Source organism: Dermacentor andersoni, chromosome 1 (genome assembly GCF_023375885.2).
Source record: "Dermacentor andersoni chromosome 1, qqDerAnde1_hic_scaffold, whole genome shotgun sequence".
In the NCBI taxonomy this organism is placed as follows: Eukaryota; Metazoa; Arthropoda; class Arachnida; order Ixodida; family Ixodidae; genus Dermacentor; species Dermacentor andersoni.
In genome coordinates, this window is record NC_092814.1 from 241,313,266 (window position 1) to 241,335,058 (window position 21,793).

Sequence of the window (21,793 nt, forward strand, 5' to 3'; positions counted from 1 at the left end):
ACGGCGGAAACTCGCTGTCAGGACGCTAAACTGATGAAGCGCGGCTGCAGCAGTGTGCGAATTGACCTTCGTGCTGCTTCTCGCTTCAACGCGAACTAAGCGGTGAAAACACAGCGCACACTAAGCTATTATCACTCGGTGGACTGTGTCCTTATCGCAAATCGCTTTCGAGATAGGGCCCGCGCGGCCACGCCCTGTGGAGCAGCCGCCGGAGTAGAACGCACCCCCCTCTCCCTGTGCCTTGCGCGCGACGGAATACGGCGCGCTTCCTCCCCGCTTTCCTCCCTCGCGCGCGCGAGATTGAGCCGCTATCGTCGGTTCACCCTCGCACGCTTTCACTCACACATACCGCATACGGCGCGCGCTGACGATGTTATCGCCCTTGGATTTTTTTACAATACATCACGGCGACGGTGACGCCGATGGCGACGGTGACGCCGACGGCGACGGCAGAAATGCGCCTGGAGTGTCCTTATAATTGCTATCGGAATAAAAAAGAAAGGCGTTGGTCAGAAAAGAATCAGCCCTCGATCTTGAAAATGAAAAATTGCTCGCACTCCATTTGAGCGCTTTTCCGACTGCCGTAGCCTTCGTTCTATCCTGCTTTGAACAAGAGATTGGGACGCCTTGGAAAACAGGTTACTTGTGACTTTATGTGATCTTTTATGCTTCTCTTTTACTGCTGCTGAGAGTTTTCTCACGGTTTGTCATTTTCGTCCCTGCCATTTTGCCAACCGTTTACGGTAGCTTACGTGCCAACTAACGCAACAGACATCTTGAATTTTCTGAATAGACAAAGCTTGTCAGAATTCTTCAAACGTGTGGCACCAGCTAAGTAAAAAATATCTGCATCAACGTCCATCACAATATTTTAGCAGCAGACGTTGACTGTCGAACAATTTTGCATACGCCGAAGGTCGCTGAAATATCATCGTTTGGTCCTTCAAGGTACAAGGCTAGAGAACATGTACTAGCGTCATTTATGACGTAAACCAAGAAGTCACAGGCTCCGAGATAATACTACTTTTGGCTTAATTTGCTTCAATATCGATCGTTTGTTCTACAGGACGTTTTCAATGTATCGATGTACTTGAGTCGCATACTTTGCCAGAGTGTAATAAGACAGGGGGTTCGTGAGGCACTCTATGCAGCCTTTTTGTGCTAAGACCACTGCAATGGGAGGGCGGCTGCAGATATACAGTGCAGACTGCAGAGGCTAAGTAGCGCCTCAACGATGCGGTGGACATCCCCATCACAGTAACTGCGAAGCAGCTGTGAAATACGCAGTCTGCACTGGCCCACGTGATTCAACATAGTAGGAATGCGAACAAATGAAAGAAGTGAGGAGTTTTCGAAAAATGGCTCAAGAGTATTCAAATCACAGGGAAGATGCAGTGAGTATCCGCCACCGTAGTCACCGGTCACGGCACAGGTGACAATGAGACCGCAAGGTAACTCTTCAACACGGATCGATGATTACAGTTCGGCCTTTCCCGCTGTCACCGCTGTGTTAACTACTCAGTCAAGAGATTGCAAGTACTTCCGGGACCTCTAATTTACAAGGGTGCGCAAACTGTGCTTCCACTGACTTCGGGTGCTCAAGATGTAGAGTGGCCTTCAATGCTGTCATGAGCCGGGGGCATATCCTTGCCTCGCAGGGAACGACATAACCCGCCCACATATAGGCTCCCAAACATTTGACGAAGTCTGATTTCACACTCAATGTTACAAACAGTCATTTTTTTCCTTTAGCGATGTGCGAAAATAACAAGCTAAATTCTTCCGTTAGTAACAGTCAATATTTTCAGTCAATAGCCTATATTTTTTATCATTAGTTAAAAAAGAACTACATGCTTCTTAACTACAATTGTGTGTGCACCATGTCGCACACACAATCAATCACTGCACTTCACTGGCAGGTTATTTATTTATAACTTTATTTTGATGCATCATTTTCTGCTTACCGTTCCGCTCACATATGCTACTGGTACTTAAATTCATCCTTTTTACCACCTATGTTCTATAACTACTATCGCACTCAGTATGAGCTGGAACACGCGAGCTGTGGGCGCAGCTACGCTCTCGAGAGAAATGTCGATCGGGTTTCACCATTCCAACAATGCGCATGCTCCCATGCTTTGCGCTGTCTGCTTTCTTCGCAGAGCGATAGTACAGTGGCCCTCAGAGCAGCCTGTAAGTTAGCGCAGCGTGCTTCGTCATGGCGCACGCGACCTAGCTTCATAAATGTTCTTAGTTTTTTTTTTCTTTTATCTACTCGGTGGGCCAGAGTATTATCGCTCCTCGAAGAAAGCAGACGACGGAAAGCAGGGGGTATGCGCATTGCTCAAATGGCGACACCCTCTCCACTTTTTTTCTCGACGGCGTCCCTGAAGCCACGCCTCGCGTGTTGCAGCTCATATTGAGCGCGAGAGTACATCAGTAACGATCAATTTATTATGTATTACGGTTACCTCTGTGCATGCACATGTTATTGTGCCCGATGGTATCGATAGTACAAATAAATAAATAATAAATTAATTAAATGTAGATGAAACCAGTAACAACGACAGCGTGAAAGCTATGGAGAAGCGCTCGCTTAATCAGTGCGCGTAATTCTTCGTGGTCTGCCTACACCCACTTGTCGTGTCAGACAGTCGATGTGGTAGGAACTCTTCTTGCAGCTCTTGAGTAACAGAATATGGGGCACGTGTTTTTTCGCCCTCGCTTTCTGCGTAAATGCGTGAGGAGCAGATTCTCTGTGTACAGATGCGAACGTATGCTGCCAAGGCTGAAGTTTGAGTTTTTCGCATCACCTGAAATGTGTAAATGTGCAAACAAATGCCATCTTCATTTTTTTTTTCTGCACGTGACACTGGTCCGAATTTACAACTTTGTGGTTGCAACGTGGCTGCGTACCTATGTATGCGCATTCTTTTTGTTTCATCGACCTTCATCGTGGTTTTACTTTCCGTTTCTCTGTCCTTACTCGCATAGCAAATGGCTAGAGCGCGCTCGCTAAGGCCGCGCTGTCTTCCTTCATTTAAATAACGACCCTATTATTCTTTAAATGTTTCCTTAGATATGCTGCAAATATAAAAAAAGGGGGATCGGATGGGTAAATCAGACTCTGCTGTGAGTTAATAATTGTTGACGGCGCACGCTTACAGTGCTCGAATGCCGTAGAAACCGCGGTCCATAGCATTTCGTTTTGCTATCCTTCCAAACACGTGCTTGTTCAGAGCAAGTAATCGAGCCAGCGACGCAATAATGCGACTTGCGATCGGAAGGCAGAAAAATAAAAGCATACATGAAGTGCAGAGGCCGTATTTCGCACCCATTCATTTTATTTTCCACTCATCTCGCCCTTCATCATCGACTTGTAGGAAGCCGTGCCTCCATTATTGCCGGGATTGTCAACTCGGCTGGACGTATGACAAGAAATTAATAGAATCCAAGGAAAAGAATCCCTACAAAATACGCGTCCTGGTGAACAAACAAAGCGTTACTTAGAGAGTCGCTGTATTCAAAGCTTTGAAAGAAATTCACCCCAGCCACCGGTACCGTATAATCGGCCTTCATCCCCCGACCCCCTTCTTGTCCAGCGCACGGTGGCACCGTCAGCGTACCTAAATAAGACTAACAGAAATACATACAAAAGCTGAAGCGTAAAAAAATTCCAGCAGAACTTATGTAGTACAATGCTGAAGAAAACGCTGTGCAGTCGGAAGACATGAATTAAGGAAAATGAAACACTGCCAGCAGTCGCGCCGCTGACTGCTCTCCAAGAGGCATATAAAGCCTCCAGTGGAGACTGAAATCTGAAACCGTAACTATCTGAAGCACCTCAGATGCAAATGGGCTATAATCTCGTCGGGAGCCTCACGCACCAAAGTGCAAAATTTACGAGTGACGTCGCTGCCCCATCACACGTTTCCTCACATTTCTCAATCTCTTCGCGTTGCTACCCATCGGGAGAAGACATCGATTTAGGATTACACTGACCACTTCATCTTGCGTTGCTGGGCGGACAGAGTGTCAGTGATATATCTTGTGGATTTAAGTCGCACTTCGAAAATGCCTGAACTTCTACGGGGTTGGCAGAACCCCTTTTTCTGCAGAGATACGCTCACCGCCGTGATAGCTGGCTCGAGTTTTCCTGTAAAGGGTGCACTGCCACATTAGGCGCAGTCTAGAGGAGAAGGCAGCTTTCAAAACACACTCATGTCAACATTAAAAACGGGAACTGATCGACGTGTCTCACTCGTACGTGCTTCTCATCCAGTAATATATTGATATCGAAAGGCCACCAGTAGCCGGCCGTCACCATAGCCTACGCCCTAACCCTCCCCTGACGAGAATAAGAGGACAGGAGACCGTAGTATGAGACCTCGGCACTCTCATCTACTTGGCTCAGAAGGCGTGTTCCAAGCCGCGTGCACAGTGACGCTGATGTTAGCAGCTGATCCCTGCCTTTCTCTCATTCGTATCTCTCTCTTTTCATAACAGGAACAGAGCAGAGTGATGACATAATCTCGGGAAATAACACAGCTGCACAAGATGCGCGAGGTAGACACGTGAGAGAAAGAAAAGAACAGGTGATGTACCTCCCGTACGTGGCGGATGCACAAAAGCCTAAGTAAGGCAGCAAAAAGCGCGCACAGCTATGCCGACGTAAAGGCGTGGTGGTGAATAAAAGAAGGCTGCTCGCTGAAGCAGCTCGTCGGCTCGCAGCGCGACGAGTAGCTTAGCGGGAGTCGACTACGGGACGTGGGAGACCCCGTCCACATCGCCTCGGGAGGCGTCGGCAGCAGCAATGACGACCGCTGGTTGGCAGAATTACCTCTCAGGAGAAAAATGGAAACTAGCGGAAGGGACAAAGAAAGAAAAAAAAAGATCTTCGTGTGTGAGGTGCGGATGGGACGTTGGATAGCTGGTGGCTGTACCACGTTCACTATGGTAAGGAATTAAAATGGGTGCAAGAATAGGAGTGTTGAACATGCAGCTGAACGCAGCGTGGTATGTATTCGTCTTCATCCACTTGCTTGCTGGTCCGGTCTTGAGTATAGTCGTGATTTCATGCATTCATTTTTGTTACATGTTGATTTGATTGTTGTGTTCATATAGGAGGTTGTGGCCAAGTACTGCATCAGGGTGGCCAATCCTGCTATGGTGAGGGAGTGCGTTACCGTTCTGGTCACCGGGATCAGGCTACACTTCAGGCCTGTTTATGCAATTTTATCAACACGCGGATTTTTTTTTTATCCGGTGGAAAATTGCGCGGCACCGGGATTAGAACCACGGACCTCTTGCACGCGAGGCGGGTGTTCTACCTCTACGCCACCGCTGCACTACCCAAAAGCTCGATAAAGAAAGGCGTCAGGCAGGGAGATACCATCTCTCCAATGCTATTCACAGCGTGCTTACAGGAGGTATTCAGAGACCTGGATTGGGAAGAAATGGGGATAAAAGTTGAACGAGAATACCTGAGTAACTTGCGATTCGGTGATGATACTGCCTTGCTTAGTAACTCAGGGGACCAATTGCAATGCATGCTCACTGACCTGGAGAGGCAAAGCAGAAGAGGGGGTCTAAAAATTAATCTGCAGAAAACTAAAGTAATATTTAACAGTCTCGGAAGAGAACAGCAATTTACAATAGGTAGCGAGGCACTGGAAGTGGTAAGGGAATACATCTACTTAGGGCAGGTAGTGATGGCGGATCCGGATCATTAGACGGAAATAATCGGAAGAATAAGAATGGCCAGGGGTGCGTTTGGCAGGCATTCTCAGATCATGAACAGCAGGTTGCCATTATCCCTCAAGAGAAAAGTGTACAATAGCTGTGTCTTACCAGTACTCACCTACGGGGCAGAAACCTGGAGGCTTACGAAAAGGGTTCTACTTAAATTCAGGACGACGCAACGAGCTATGGAAAGAAGAGTGATGGGTGTAACGTTAAGGGATAAGAAAAGAGCAGATTGGGTGACGGAACAAACACGAGTTAGTGACATCTTAGTTGAAATCAAGAAAAAGAAATAGGCATGGGCAGGACATGTAATAAGGAGGGAAGATAACCGATGGTCATTAAGGGTTACGGACTGGATTCCAAGGGAAGGAAGGAAGGAAGGAAAAAGTGGAGAAGGAAGGCAGGGAGGTTAACCAGTTTAGCCTAACCGGTTTGCTACCCTACACATGGGAGCGGGATGGGGGGATGAAAGATGGGGAGAAGAGATAGAGGGCACATAACACGGCACACACATTGTTGGTTACAGTCTGTCACTCTTGTGCGGTACGTGACATCACTGTCACAGCCGCTTGTCCAAGCCCGTATCCTTCATAAACCGAAGTAGTCCCTTCGTCGCCTTCAGCTGCGATGTCTTCAGTCGGCGATATGTGAAAATGGTTGCAACTGACAATGGTCTATTTTCAAGGTGCGCTACAACGGACGCCATGGACTGTCTCTGAACATTATATTCAGGACAGTCGCACAGAATGTGTTCCAGCGTCTCCTCGCAAAGACAGGCATTGCAGAGAGCGTTGTCGGCCATTCCAATGCGAAACGAGTAAGATTTCGTGAAGGCCACCCCTAGCCATAAGCGATAAAGCAGGGTGGCCTCACTTCGGCGGAGTCCAGTTGGCATACAGAGATGCATCAAGGAGGGCAGGTCGTGTTGCTGATTCCTGCGGTTGGTCTGGCTGCTTGGTGTGCACCATAGAGAGAGCGTGATCTCCCGTGCAAGCACTTGAAGTCTGCTGGCTGCGTCGGACCGTGAAAGTGGTATGGCCTCTTCCTGTGTGTCTTCAAGAGCTGTCCGAGCGGCTTTATCGGCGTCTTCATTTCCGATGACGCCGCAGTGACTTGGCAGCCACTGAAACGTCACGTGATGTCCTTTCTCATGTGATGTATGGAGTAGGCATCTAATATCGAATACGAGCTGTTCGAATGGCCCGCGACGCAGAGCTGATAGTACAGATTGTAGGGCTGCCTTTGAGTCGCTGAAAATTGACCATTGTCGAGGTGGTTCTCGATTGACAAAACAAAGTGCAGCTCGAAGAGCAGCTAGTTCCGCAGATGTAGATGTCGTTGGGTGGTCAGTCCTAAAGCTGATGGTAATACCTCTTTCTGGGACGACTACAGCACCGGACGAACACTGGATGTTTGTGGAACCGTCAGTATAAATATGTGCACTGTCTGCGTACCTCTCGTGCAGAAGAAGCAGAGACAGTTGTTTCAGCACAGGCGACGACAGCTCAGACTTTTTCCCGATTCCTGGTACGCTGAGATGGACTGTGGGGCTGACAAGGCACCAAGGGGGTATCGATGGTTTAGATGCAGCGGTGAAGCCCAAGGGAAGTTTGTCGTTGTACTTGACGATAGTTTTTGAGAATGATGCTTGGTGCCTGTCTGAAAGTAGTGTTGCAAGGTGGTGATAGGGGGCCCGTGCCAAATGTCTGATATGCGTTCTCAGGGTTTCCACCGTGATATGAGTCTGCATTGGATGGTCCCGAGCAATCGCAATAGTTGCCTCAGTTGACGTGCATCTCGGCAAACCAAGACAAACTCTGAGTGCTTGAGCTTGCGCTGCTTGCAGAAAACGAATATTTGTCTGGCAGGTGTTGTTCAGTACAGGTAGACTGTATCTTAAAAAACCGAGAAAGAGAGCTCTGTAGAGTCTCAGCATTGAGTCTACTGACATACCCCACGTCTTTCCTGTCAGGTATTTAAACAACTGGGAGGTTGCTGTTAGGCGTCGTTTCATGTAAGCCACGTGCGGGCTCCAACAGAGGTCTCGGTCGATAATTACGCCAAGAAATCTGTAGGTTCTGACATAGGAAATGGTCCGCCCATTGATTGAGATGACATAAGGCGTCATTGGTTTGCGAGTAAACGCCACTAGGGCGCATTTTTCTGGCGACATGCTGAGACCTTGTTCACACAAGTAGCTCGCTGTCAAAGTAGCCGCTCTCTGAAGCCGTGCACGTATCTGAGGACGTGTGACTGCCGAAGTCCAGAGACAGATGTCGTCTGCGTATACTGAAATTTTGATGGTAGTTGGCAAGTGTTCAGCAAGCCCAATAAGAGCGAGGTTGAATAGCGTCGGGCTGAGAGCACCGCCTTGAGGAACGCCCTTGCTGGTATAGCGTCGCGTAGTTGGGCCATCGTCAGTTAATACATAGAATGATCTTGCAGATAGGTAACTTGCAATCCATAAAAATACTCGACCACCTAGGCCAACCGTCATAAGAGCGTCGAGAATAGCCTCATGTAATACGTTATCGTATGCCCCTTTCACATCTAAGAATAAAGCTGCAGATAAACGTTTACGGGACCTTTCGTGCTGGACATATGAAACGAGATCAACTACATTGTCGATGGAAGAGCGGTCACGTCGGAAACCAGCCATGGAACTCGGATAAATCTTGTAGTGTTCAAGGTACCATTCCAGGCGGCCAAGAATCATCCGTTCCATTATCTTTCCTACACAGCTGGCCAACGCTATCGGGCGGTAAGAGGTGAGCTCTAGCGGGGATTTGCCCTGCTTCAAGATTGGCACCAGGCGGCTCACTTTCCATTCGTCAGGAACATTTCCCTCCTGCCATGAGGTGTTGTAGAGACTCAATAGTGCTATCCGTGCGGATTCTCCGAGATAGCACAAGGCTCGGTATGATATACCATCTGGACCCGGAGATGATGAGCGCCTGCAGAGAGCTAGTGCCGCCTCGAGCTCCTCCATTGTAAACGGAAGGTCCATGCGGCAATCTCGGGAATGGGGGACATCATCTCGGGCTGGAGGATCTGGACGTGTCGCTTGGTCTGCCATTCGCGCACAAAAGTCTTCTGCGAAATCGATGTCTTGCCGCCCTTGGAAAAGCGCGAGCGCCTTGAATGGAAAACGCTGTTCCGGAAGGCAACGCAGACCTTGCACCGTTTTCCAAATGTGAGACAGCGGCTTGCGGGGGTCGAGTGTCTGGCAAAACGTTGCCCAACGTTCCGACGCTAATCTATCCATTCGACGCTGAATCTTCTTTTGTATCCTCCTGGCTGCCCTAAGGTCATGGATTGATCTTGTACGCCGATATCGACGTTCCGCCCGGCGACGAAGTGCGCGAAGTCGCTCTAATTCTATGTCGAAGTCGTTTCGCGTGTGAGAGATCGTCAGTATGCGAGTGGCGTTCCGCATCGTATTTTTAATTGTTTGTTCTAACCCAGAGGGTAGGCCCTCGCTGCAGGCATCTTCCATATCAGATTTGAAGTTGGCCCATTGAATCGTCCCAATGGTATTCCGTGGGCCAGATCTAGACGATAAGCCTTTGATGTTCAGATAGGTGGGAATGTGATCACTCCCATGTGTCTCAATATCTGGAAACCACTTCACATATCTGGCGAGAGAGTTGGAGACAAAAGCAAGGTCGAGGCAGCTGCCGTATGTCACGCCTCGAAGAAAGGTGGGGCTACCATCGTTCATGAGAGTAAGGCCATAGTTGTAGGCGATGCTTGATAATCTTCGTCCTCTTGCATTTGTCTTTGTACTTCCCCATGCTGGATGGTGTGCATTGAAATCTCCTATGATGACCCATGGGGCGGAGCAAACACTCAAGATATCCGCTAATCTTTTAGTGTCGAAATTGTTGGAAGGCGATATATACACGCCTATGAGAGTAAACAAGAGTTTGTTCTTTTTAACTGTGATGCATATATACTGATTGTCGTCGTGGGGCGCAATCGGTTGCAAAACATAGGTGAGTTCCCAACGAACAAAAATGATGATTTTGCTGCATGCACTATTTGTTGATGACGTGAAACATTCGTACCCTGACAGTCTGATTGGTTTCGACAAATTGGGCTCACAAATGACGATGAGTGGAAACACATTGGTGTACACATACTGACGGAAATCTGAAATTCGTGATTTTAGCCCTCTGGCGTTCCACTGCATGACGGACGCTGCCTTGACTTCTTTTCGGAAGGATGGGGTATGGGTAGCCATCTTTCTAGTTGAGGGATTCAAGCACTGGGCTTAAGGCGTCCAGCACTTTAAGTGCGCTTCGAGCAGACGGTGTCCCCATCTCAACTAAAATCGTTCGGATGGCCTCCATGAGGGAACGTAGCACCGAGATGACTTGATCTGTTTTATGTGAATCATCAATGGCCGGAGAAGGCTCCGGTGGCGCCGTGACCTTCTGAGGTTCCTTAGCAAGGGAGCGGCTCGGTAGCGTAGGCCATTCCTCTAAAGAAAGAGTCTTATCTGATGCCCTCGTGGAAGTGGTGGGCCCTTTCGCGTCGCGACTAGGTGGTACCGTAGTAGAGCGGGTACTATCGCTTCGCTCATGCGCCTTCTTTGAAGACGTACGACGGTGCCGACGTCGACGCCGACGCCGGACTACTTCGGCTGCCTCCCTGTGGGCCGAATTGTCTCTGGCCATTTGCTTCAGAACCGCGCGCTCCCTCTTGATGCGGGGACAGTCTTTCGACGAGGCTGCGTGAAGCGTAGCAGGGGGCGGCAGAAAGTTAGGTGGGCGGATGAGATTAAGAAGTTTGCATGGACGACATGGCCACAATTAGTACATGACCGGGGTTGTTGGAGAAGTATGGGAGAGGCCTTTGCCCTGCAGTGGGCGTAACCAGGCTGATGATGATGACATGTTGATTTGGAAATTATCACACATATGTGGAAATTTCATGGCAGCAACGACGTTTCCCATGACGCATACACACACATCTTTTACTTGTCTTTTGTTCCTATATATTTAGCTAGCTCAATCTCTAAATTATTCTGATGAAGATAACTGGAAGAATCTCTAGCGAAATATTTCTGTTTCGTGATGAATGACAAAGCGAATCCAGTGGGTCGATTCCGCTTTGTATATTTGTGGAGCCCGCGTGCCTAGTGCGTGGTCTGTGCTGCTACATGGACCCTTATATATTTGCCGGCTACGATTCGCGTGTAACATAAACCTCAGCACCAAATGAACTCAGAAAGTAGCGTTCTTCAAGGCTTATGGTGATGGCGAGCAAATCCTCTCTCATAAGTGGAGCTAAATAAGCTTATATAACGCGAATCCGGCGCCGATTCCGTATTACAAATTTAAGCAGCAAAATTTGTCCGTGCTGCACGCCGCGAAAATGAAGTCTCGTGCATATAATTAACCTCGAGTCGGCGCCCGCCACGTTCGAGTGCTCATCTCTAGTTCCTTCAATAGAGATTAGAACGAACCGACCTTTATTTTTTTTTTACCTTCCTACGATAGACCACAAATTAATATGCGCGGATCATTGATTATTTAGCTTTGTGGTGCATTCCCGAAGCCAAGGGCCATCGATAATGAACTGACCCGGATCGGCAGAGATCTTCTGGTCCTCTTGGTCGGAGTGCCGTGCCCATTCGGAAAAACCTACTCCGGAGAGCTTTCGGAAACGAACACACAAAAGGAAGGAGGAGAAAAAGAGAGAGAGCCAAGCGCGCGCTCTCTCTCTTTCGCGAGCAAAAGTAAGGGCTGCATCACACGCTCTTATTTGCGAATGGATGGACATAGGAGCGCACCGAGCACTAATGACCTTGTCATTATTTTCCACCCTTCCGCCTTCCCATCCGCAGCTCGTTGTTCATGAGGAAAAGCCCTGGGGTCGGCCTTCGGAGGAGTCCGCCGGCGGAACCTGGGAGTAATAACGCGTGCACATTTCGCCGCTGTTTCTTGTGCGCGCTCCTCCTCCGCGCCTTTCCTTCAGAGCGGGAAGAAGGGAACCACGATCAATGGCACGGCACAGTATCAGGACAGGAGCGCGGCCTTGGTGGAGCAAAACGAAAGAGGAGGGGCGGGGAGAAAAAACGGTGGCCCGGCGGCGCCTTATTAACGCCCACAAGGCACGTTATTTCTTGCGCGCCTCGCTCCCGGGCGCTGCGAGTAATCCGAGGCCGGCGCGCGCGCTCTTCGGGCCAGACAAACGACCTTCTCCTCCCATTGAGCAATGGCCGATACCCACCGGCCGGCCAGCCTTCTCCGGTGGCCCGACGCGTGGGTCAAGAGCAGCCGCTGCTCCTCCTTATCGTTTTGCGGCCGTCCGGCGGTCTGGACATTCGCGGGCGCGACGCGCATTCCCCACCTTCCGACCCGGGGATCCCGAGATTGGCCCACACATAGACTACGGATTGCCTGCTTCGCTGCTGCAAGACCACAGAGCACAAGTGAGTGAGAGAGAGGGAGATACAAAGAAATAAATAGGGAGGACGAAAGGAACGTTGACCAAAAGAGCACTAAGCTTGCTACGGTATACACTGCGGGAGAAACACGCGGGGCACATAAGAGAGATAGAGCGGAGGGACGAAGAACCGGAAGTACGCAAGTAACGGCGTATCGCGCAGTTAGAAGCGCTCTCGCATATCCATCGACCGCGACAAATCAGTCTACCTGATCTGGAAGCTGCGCATTTCTTCGTCGTCGGAGACGAGGGACTGTAGGTTTCTTGACATCCCGCAGGAAAGAAATACACCGAGCCTTCATTATGCAGAAGCTGGTGGGCCGAAATTGCGAGGAGTGACAAACTGTGGCTTCGAATGCGAAAATTGCGTCGCATCCACGTCCCGAACTGGGTAACATGCGTCGGTGGCTTCAAATTGGACTTTCAGAGTTAGCGTCTCCAGTAAAACGGATGTCATTTCTTTCGTCGCTTCTCTGCCAACGAGTAACGCACTCGACTGTCACTTCACATATTCGGCTGTCGATCGAAGGGACCCGCCCGTTTTTTGCTGCGGTGACTTGCCTTTGTAGCGGGAAGGGTACTAATTCTGCTGGGGTGTTTATCAGTTGCTTCTTTGGAGTGCGATCGCAATCCCTACAAACACCCGGCCGGGCAACTCTGTGGCTGCAATCATGGCCGCCTGTCACCACCTCTCCTCTGTGACGGTGTTCGTACACCATCAAGGGGGAATAAGCGGCGTCCCTTTAACCGTGCTGACGCGTAATTTGATGCACGTCTAACAAATCTACTTTAGTAAAGGTTAGAGTGTTGTGCACAGTAGGTTCTCGATTTATATCCAGACTTTGTTATTTCTTCATAATTCGAAGTCGCGAGTGATCACGATACTTGGTCCATCGGTCGAATACCAAAGTCGCAAAGTCACACAGTCCAAATAACTCTAAGGTCATGAGAAACGCGATAGAGGAGAGTCCACATGGGATTACTTAAAATCCACCCAAAAACGAGTGATCACATTACGAGCATTCATGCTCGTTCGCGGCCAACAGGACGAAATTGAAGTCGCTTAATTGATCCTTCTTTCACTGCACTTCAGTTTCCGTACTGCAGCAGTGTCGGTCGCATTGGGAAACTCTTTTTTACTTTGGACACTGCAACAGAACGTTCAGGAGCAGCTGCTTAAATCCGGTTTAAACACCGGAGTATTCATAAAGAGCGCACAACACCCTCTTTCCCTCTCTTTTTCTCTTTCATTATTATAAACAAGAATCTACGACTTTTCCTTGCTTTCTTTAATGATAACACTTGCGACAAATGACTAAGCCCTATACAAGACAAGCTCCAAAGAGCCCGCACGCAGCGCACATAGCTTGGAACTTGGTGTGAAACATTGGAAGGACGGCGACGCAGCAGCTGCACGCACGCCGGCGTTAGTGGCCACGGCGAGAGCGAAAACAAGGAGATACAGTAAACGCTGCGGGGCACTCAAAGTGGTAAAGCTTTTCTGCCCCGAGGATCTCGTGCTGAGTAACAAGCCGCCGGAGAGAAAACAAATCCCGGGATCTGGCCCGGACGCCGGACTGTGTCCCATCTTATCCGACGAAAAGTGACGAGGCAAGCCGCGTGGAGAAGCGTAGATGCTTGGACAAGGGTAAGTAACTTCACAGTAAATGGGAAAAAAAGAAAGAAACGTAGACAGGAATGGACCTTGCGAAAACTTCAAGGGACAATCGCTGCCATTGACATGAATCGGAGAAGTTAGAGCCGCCAAAGGGCCTTACAGTTTTATCGATCTTATTGCCAAGTTTAAACATAGTCTGCATGTCTCAATGAACTCACGAAGAAAAATTGGAGGACGCTTAAGCTTCGCCTTCAAGAGTGGAACGCGATAGCGTTATCGCACTCCGTTCGCACCGCCCACTCATTCGCTCGGCATGCTCTTGACGAGACGAAGGGGAGAAGCGGGCGAGTGGCGCGCCACCTGTCGGGGCAGCGCCATACATTGCGAGAAGGGGGTCTTCTGTGTTTGCCGCGAGATGGCTCTGCGTGTGCGCCAAGCGCAGAAGAAATGTAGCAAAAACGTACTTCGCTACTCGTTTAACTGCGACTTCTGTAATTTAAATGCTCATAATTACCGATATACACCGCAGTATAACTTTCTACGGCACGTTTCTAAGGCAACACCGCATTCACTAGAGGCGCTTTTGTTCCGCTTTGAACCATCGAACTCATGGCTGAGTGGTAGCGTCTCCGTCTCACTCTCCGGAGACCCTGGTTCGATTCCCATCCAGCCCATCCTGCAAGTTGTTTTTATTTATGAATTGCCTTCCGGGATTTTTCGCTCATGGCCGACGACACCGACGACACCGGCTTTTCTGCGACACGAGCTCCTTAACGCTGTCAAGTTAAAATGCAAATATTCCAATAGCAAATACGGTTACTGCACCACAACGCCACCATGACTTAGACGTACGGGACTCTCCACTGTTAGGAGAAACACTGCGCTATACCTTAAACATTTCGTCTACTTTAGAAGGAAAAACGTTGCTGATATCACACTTGACACCATCTATTAGTAAAATATTCATCTGCGATTCCATACGCCTACATATACGTATTAGGCTGCTTTAAGTTTTGAAAGCAAATGTAGTGTTCCCCCAGAAGAGTGGATGACCCTGTATAGACTTCTCAACCGCCCACCGGTCAATTACAACTGCAGGGACGTGAATGTTCAAGCAATGCGCTCTCGCACTGTTTGAATTCTTACGGTGACACATACAAGTGTTTTTGACGCATATGATGCGAGCTGAGACGGAACAAACCCAAAATGAGAGCCCACAAGCGTCCTTTATAGATCTAAATAATGGAAGCGACCCCAGGAGTAATTCAATGTTTCGAGCTCAGGCCCCGCTACTGCGTTTACATTGATTTTTCTTGCAATATCAAACATATAGATAGAAGCAGCTTGAATACGCTTATTCTGTCTGGGATTCTATGCATGTAAAATTAACCAGTGCCCTGGAACTTGTTAAGAATAACTGGACTCGTTTTATTCTCTTTAATTAAAATTGCTCTGCTAGCATAACCACCATAAAAGCCAGCCTTTCCCTTTCGTCTCTAGCTTCGCGTCAAAAACTTGGCCGCTTGAATTTATTTCATAACATATACTACCATACCGTTCTTCAGGACAAATTTATTCTTTCACCGCAATATATGTCCCATCGCATTTATCATCGCCATAAGGTAGGTATTCCATATTATAAAACAAAAGCTTTTTCCGAATCTTTTCTTCTCCGCACAGCAATTGAGTGGAACCACCTTCCTGCTGACATAGCATCTATCATTGATAACCGACGTTATCGCGAGGAACTAACCCCCATTGTTTAAGTACATGCCTGTTTGAAATTGTTATTATAACTCACTTTATCTTGATGTTCCCTTTATGACTGTATTTCTTCCCACTCCCCCCTGTAATGCCATTGGCCTTCAGGATAAATAAATAAATAAATAAATAAATAAATAAATAAATAAATATTATGCTGACGAAAGACACATTCTGGGAGGTGTCCTGATATCACTAATTGTGTGGCATGATTTTTTCTTACCTAGAAGCTTAATGCATAAATAAATTTTGTCATTCTATTATTCAGTTAAATAATGATGATTGCACGTAAGCTCTTTCCACTAGTGAAAAGAAAAGGGTTAATTAACCATTTATTATTGGTATAACGAGGCTAGGTTTTCGGTGGCTCCAGTGTTATTTCTTACAAAACTCTCCCCTTAGTTTCTGTTTGCTGAAACGACGACTTCAAACAAGCATTGCAATGTTCATTAGCATAGCACCCCAAGCTCTTTGATTATTGTTGAAGCTGTCCTTCCTTTCATTGAAGCGTAGTACCAGGTTAACGTGGGACACTCTTAACAAATGAACGCCCCTAACATCTTTCGATTCGCGCTATAAGAAAATTGCTAAAACTTGTATTTTTGGTGAGGATAGGTGTTGGGGGCGGGCGATGAGTATTACATTGCGTGTCGGTTACAAACAATGCAATTTTTATTTCAGTTCTTCTCTACATCTCCGATTATAGTGACATAGCGCTAATCAACAATCAATAAAAAAAATCCTATAAAGCGCTGAAGGCGTATCTGCTAAGAAATGGCTCATTTTTCATTACTCTGTTTACAATTTTAGCATGTTTTTGTGCAAATAAGGTTTCTCTCCTGCTCTGTCGGTACGTGCGTGCATCAAGTTCAACACTGGATTACGCCCGTGAACCTTCCTTTACCCTCTCCTCGCGAGTTGCTCAAGATAGGGAATCGAAACAAGACAAACAGGCCACAGGAAAGCGGAGATTTGAGCTGACACAGTGGGCGAGCAAAGGAAGCTTCACTCAAGTGCCAATGTCCTGACAAAGGGACGTGTGTTCGTCAGGGTGTCTCCGAGTCTTCGTCGCCTTCACAAATACAAGTCCCTTTGTCGAAACGTTGACTCCGGACAGAGGCCCTTTCGCCCATTCACGATAGGTAAACGTGCCCTTTTGAGAGAGAGAACTATAGGAAACAGTATTTTTTTTTTTTTTTGGTCATACAAACCTTTCGACAGGTTAGAGACTGGTTAGAAACGTCCACACTTGTTGCAACCGAATTTTCATCTGTCCTGCATTATCTTCCATGCCGCGGGGCAAAAACACCATTTCTTTTCCTGTGGCGAGGAATGGAAATTTCGTCGTGATTCTCAGAATGCCCATTAATGTCTTCCCTTAGTTTGCCTTGGTGTATTCTATTATATCTTTTGCTTGCATGATTTGCACTACGGAAGTTAGACAGTGAATAACTGCCTTGTCAGAGATAGTGCAGCGTAATCCTGCGCGTTTTGGAACAGCATGTCTTCACGCGATATTTGCACGAGCACGTTAATTAATTCGGCAATCACGTCCCCAATTAACACTATGAGCCATACGCTATGCGGACTGCAAAAAGGTTGCTTTTTCAAACTATTGAGAAGTTCGAATACACAAGCTTTGTTGATCGTGAGGCGCGTTCTTGTGAACAACAAGGAAGTTCCTTCATACTACCTTCTATTTGCTTGTTTCGCTTTACCTTTATTTCTTCACTCTTACCTTAGGGTAGACTGGATTGCGGTTCACTCTGGCGTAAGTGCCGAGAAAGAGAGAAGCAAGAAAATGCAGAGGGGTTAACCAGAAGAGTAGTTAGGGGGGGGGGGGGGGGGGGGGGGCATGTCAGGCTTGCTATCCTGCACTGAGGGAGAGTTGATATAAAGACGAAACAAGGGAGAAAGAAGGCGAGAGGAAGATGACTAGCTGCACGCACACGTGAAAATGCGCAGAAAGTCTGTAAAACGGTCCCCGAGACCTGTCGACTTGAAGTACTGTAGCTACGCCCTCGTCTGTCTGCACCAGCGACGAGATCACAGCAAATTTACAGCATAACAAAACACAAGCAACGTAACATGGTCATCACCGACTCAAAGGCGCGCCTGGGGTGAAGAAAAAAAAGAGATGTATATTTATCCGGCCACACGGTTTGTCCAAGTATATAGAAACATGCTGGAATTTTGAATTTCAAGAGCTGTCGTGATACAGCTGGTGTTGCTTACTTAGTAGAGGTCACGTGCTGCCTCTGAACTGTCGGCCCTTGTTGTTTTTCTTAGCCGGCGAGAGTTCCGTCCTTTATAGCTAAATTTGTCGACTAACTATGGCGTCGCAAACTTTGTGCCACTCTGTCCTCAAAAATGTCGCAGTATCGCCTGAAAGGCGAAGCATTGATTGCGATAGCAAACTAGACAGCTATACGCAGTAAAATTAGTAGATTCATTAGCTCTATACAGTGCTACAAACATTTTCATATTAACTAAATTAACAAGCACGGTACCCCGCTTGCACAAACATGAACACATCTCACTCGATGACCTCAGACACGCTGTCAAAATGCTGGCGTGATGAAGAGCGGCTACAGCGGCGCGCGAGTTCCCCTTCGCGCTGCCTCTCGCTTAAACGCAGACCAGGTGCGCGAAAACACCGCGCACACGAAGCCATCAGCTATCTCGGGTCGGCTAGCCTTCCAACCCAGCGCAGATTATCCCCAAGACGCACGCGGGCGCGCTCCGCGCAGCCGCGGCCGGAGTAGAAGCGGATACGCGGGCTACCCTGCCCAACTTCCTCCCCTCCCACCTACTAGCGTGAGCACATCTTCCCCCCCCCCCCCCCCCCCCTTGCGGGCGCGAAAAGTCAGCTCGCACCCTCCCCGGCTCCTTCACTCACGTGCGCGAGACGATGCTGCCGCACCAAGCCAACATCCCCCTCGGCTCCCACTCACATGCTTTCCCTCGCACCTACAGAATACGGCCACAGCCGCAATCTTATCGCACTTTGACTTTATGCGGAACCTCACGGCGACGCTGGCGCCGACGACAGTGGTGGTGGAGATTTGCCAGGAGTGTTCGTATAATTGATATCGCAATAAAAATGGTTAACTATGCTTAGCTGCTTCTTGGTTTCTCATAGTGAAAGCTCCAACCTTGAGTGACACGGCATAACAAAGAAAGTGAACTTGAAAATATACTATATACTGTTTCACTGTGTTATCACCGAAAGACGTGGAAAAAAATCATGGCTGTACTGACGTTTCGACCGAGGCCTGGCCTTCATCAAGAGTCTTGATGAAGGCCGCACCCCCGCCCAAACATAAGTATATATATATATATATATAGTGAAAGAATATATAGTATATTTTGAAGTTCACTTTCTTTGTTATGCAATGTGACTCATGGTTGGAGCTTTCACTATAAGAAACCAAGCAGCTAAGCATAGTTCACCGTTTTTATTGCGATGCTAATTATATGGACTATATATATATATATATATATAGATATATATATATATATATATATATATATATATATATATATATATATATATATATATATATATATATATATATATATATATATTGTTCGGCTTAATCATGGATTATCAGTGTGTACTCGTCATATCAGATGAGGAGCTTTCGCAATTTCGCTGACGTCGCGTGACACGCAAGCGAAATGTAGATAGCTCGAAAACATTTTGACCAATCGTGGAGGGCTGATTGCAGAAATGGAATAGAAAAGTTTGGAATAGCTTTACGTTATAGCGCCCCTGGCCTAGTTTGACTTTAAAACGAGACGAAACGCCACATTTCTATAGCGTCATCTCGTTCGCCTCTGGTTCGCTTGAATTTGATGTCTTCGATTCCACGGTTTGGCACCTTTCGATGGTAACATAGTTTATCGCTATCAATTCTGATCAGTTCACCTTTCTCTTTCTTTCCCCGCACGAAACCAGTGAAGGTATTGCGTTAAGCTAGCGCTGACGCCTTTGACTTGCACTCCCAGCGGAACAGAACGTTGACGTCATAGCGGTACCACAGTGGTACTTCGTTTTTACAACAACGCTCTTTGTGCTGACTTCATTTCTCAGATTAGAACGCGCGGCCAAAAAATTTTCGAACCAGACCAAAATGTTTTCATCCATGAAACTGCATTGCCAATATCCACTTAAATTGTTTATTAGTAATCAAGCTTGGTCCTTTCTTTGAACTATATTTGGTGTTACAGCGTATGTAGTTGCGGAATCTTGATGTCTCGTTGTACGAACCTACTGTCGTCTAGTTGATATCCCCAAAACTTGGTAAACGGATTCTTGCGGAGTGTGTCGCTGTGCTTTACAAAAAAAAAAAAAAAAAGAAAACAAAGGATAACATGCGAATTTGCAGAATCATTTACCAAGGAACCAACCCCCGCAATGTTTTCCCACTAAAGTTCATCCTAAGTGAATAAATTTTATGAGTACCTATTGCGGGACGAGAAATTGGCTCGTGTCACCTAGCTAGTTTTTTATTATTATTTCTTTTACTTTTATGCTGCGTATATTCTCGGCCTTCAAAGTCTGTTGGTTGTGAATAACAAACCACTATATGTCATTTTTATTACTCTACACTAATGTTGTTATCATTCTGTGTTCTTTATACCTTTACGCCACGCGTCTTTTGCTATACTCCACTGCTGGCTCGTTCACCTTTTTCCTAGCATTCTCAAAAAACGAGGACAACGTTCTCATTTACTTATTAGATGAATACTTCAGCGTTCTAATAAAGCATGCTTAATGCTTTATGTGATATTCCCACATTATACGCACCGACGCTCGTCATCGGGAGATTTTCTTTTACAACTTTGCTCGCTCGGAAACCATGATTTGGCTTCGAACGCTAGGACACTACCCTTGGCATTGTCATAAAATTTGTCCATCTGATTTTATTTTTTGTGGTTCCGTATAGTTCCATAGCTGACTTTCAACACTCCCGATAGCATTAAACTTCTCTCTCTTTCTGAAAATGTAGAATTATCGCGTGCTGTTGCGCTTGGTGCGTACGCTCGCTACGCAGCACAATTTTTCCCAAATGCCTCAACGGTAACGTTGAGACCTGCAGTGTGCCACTTGTGATTTTGCTATATTTGGTCAATAGGCATTTACTGTTGAAGTGTCTAACAAACATGTTTGTTTCTCTCTTCATTGTCACTTAAGGGTCCAACCTTGTTGGCAAGTTCACGACATCCGTAAAGAAGTTTGTCCAAGATGTTGAGTTCGGTGAGTACTCTATAACTACGCTTTTCTCATGTCTATCTTTTTTTTTTTCTAAACAAACTTTTCGGGTATGTGGCTATGGCGAGTTCGCAGTCCTTCTTGTATAAAATTGCGTGGAAATTGATGAGCCCAATTTGGTAGTGACGCACACCGCTCGGTCGCTCAATGGTTGTACCTTATTCTACATAGCTCCTCCGGGGACAACCCTTATAAATAACCGTAGGGATGCTGTCTGCACCACTTTCTATGCCAAATTTGCGAGTTTGGGAGGAAATCGTTCTCGATAGGCTTCTTTATAATATTGCCCTACTGCTGGCTGCTGTTAAGGCAGGGGCAGAAGCAATATTTTTCTCAAGCAACAACGATAAAATTGAAGCCGTTCATAGTTTTCATTTGTTACGTACCACTAGAAAGAAGCCTGTTCTGGTGGCTTGGAGAAATCCAGATCACAAGTGGAAGAACAGAAAGAGAGAAACTACTATATACTCTCTGTCTCTCCAACTACTAAGCGTTCCTTAGCTCAAGCCCTGTAGACCCATGTACAGAAAGAAGCACTCATATAACCAAGAAAATGTGAGTATTTTAAACATCTATATTATACCTACCTTATTTGATGTGCTTCCCGCTATACGACATTTGTAAACAGTAACGGACACTAGAAACTAAGGCTCCCGAATGCTACCAACTGAGGCTGAAAACGCAAGCCTCATGCATAGGCCGATTCGAAGTATCACTATTCCTTTTGGACATTCAACAAAGAATAGTTTTTTTTTTTTTTTTATAGAGCTGGCACTGGTACTGGTTGTCGGATAGAGAGATTAGAATTCGGCATTTCCTAAGTTTCGAGTGCTGCCACCTTCGCCCGCGAGAAAAACATGACCGACATGAATCATGTACGGCATTAACCCTGTGATGCCCACAGTTCCATGTCAAGAAAAACTTAAACAACCTGTTCA

The 21,793-nt window shown here is 47.0% G+C and overlaps 1 protein-coding gene across 2 annotated transcripts in view; it reads left to right on the plus strand.

The window, feature by feature from the left end:
* LOC126548101 (uncharacterized) overlaps nucleotides 1-21,793 on the plus strand; it is a 213,227-nt gene that overhangs the window by 78,031 nt on the left and 113,403 nt on the right. For both annotated transcript variants that reach the window (XM_055063550.1, XM_050196212.3), the window contains exon 2: nucleotides 20,778-20,840. In XM_055063550.1, coding sequence (XP_054919525.1) covers nucleotides 20,778-20,840 — 63 coding nt within the window. The remainder of the gene's footprint in view (nucleotides 1-20,777; nucleotides 20,841-21,793) is intronic.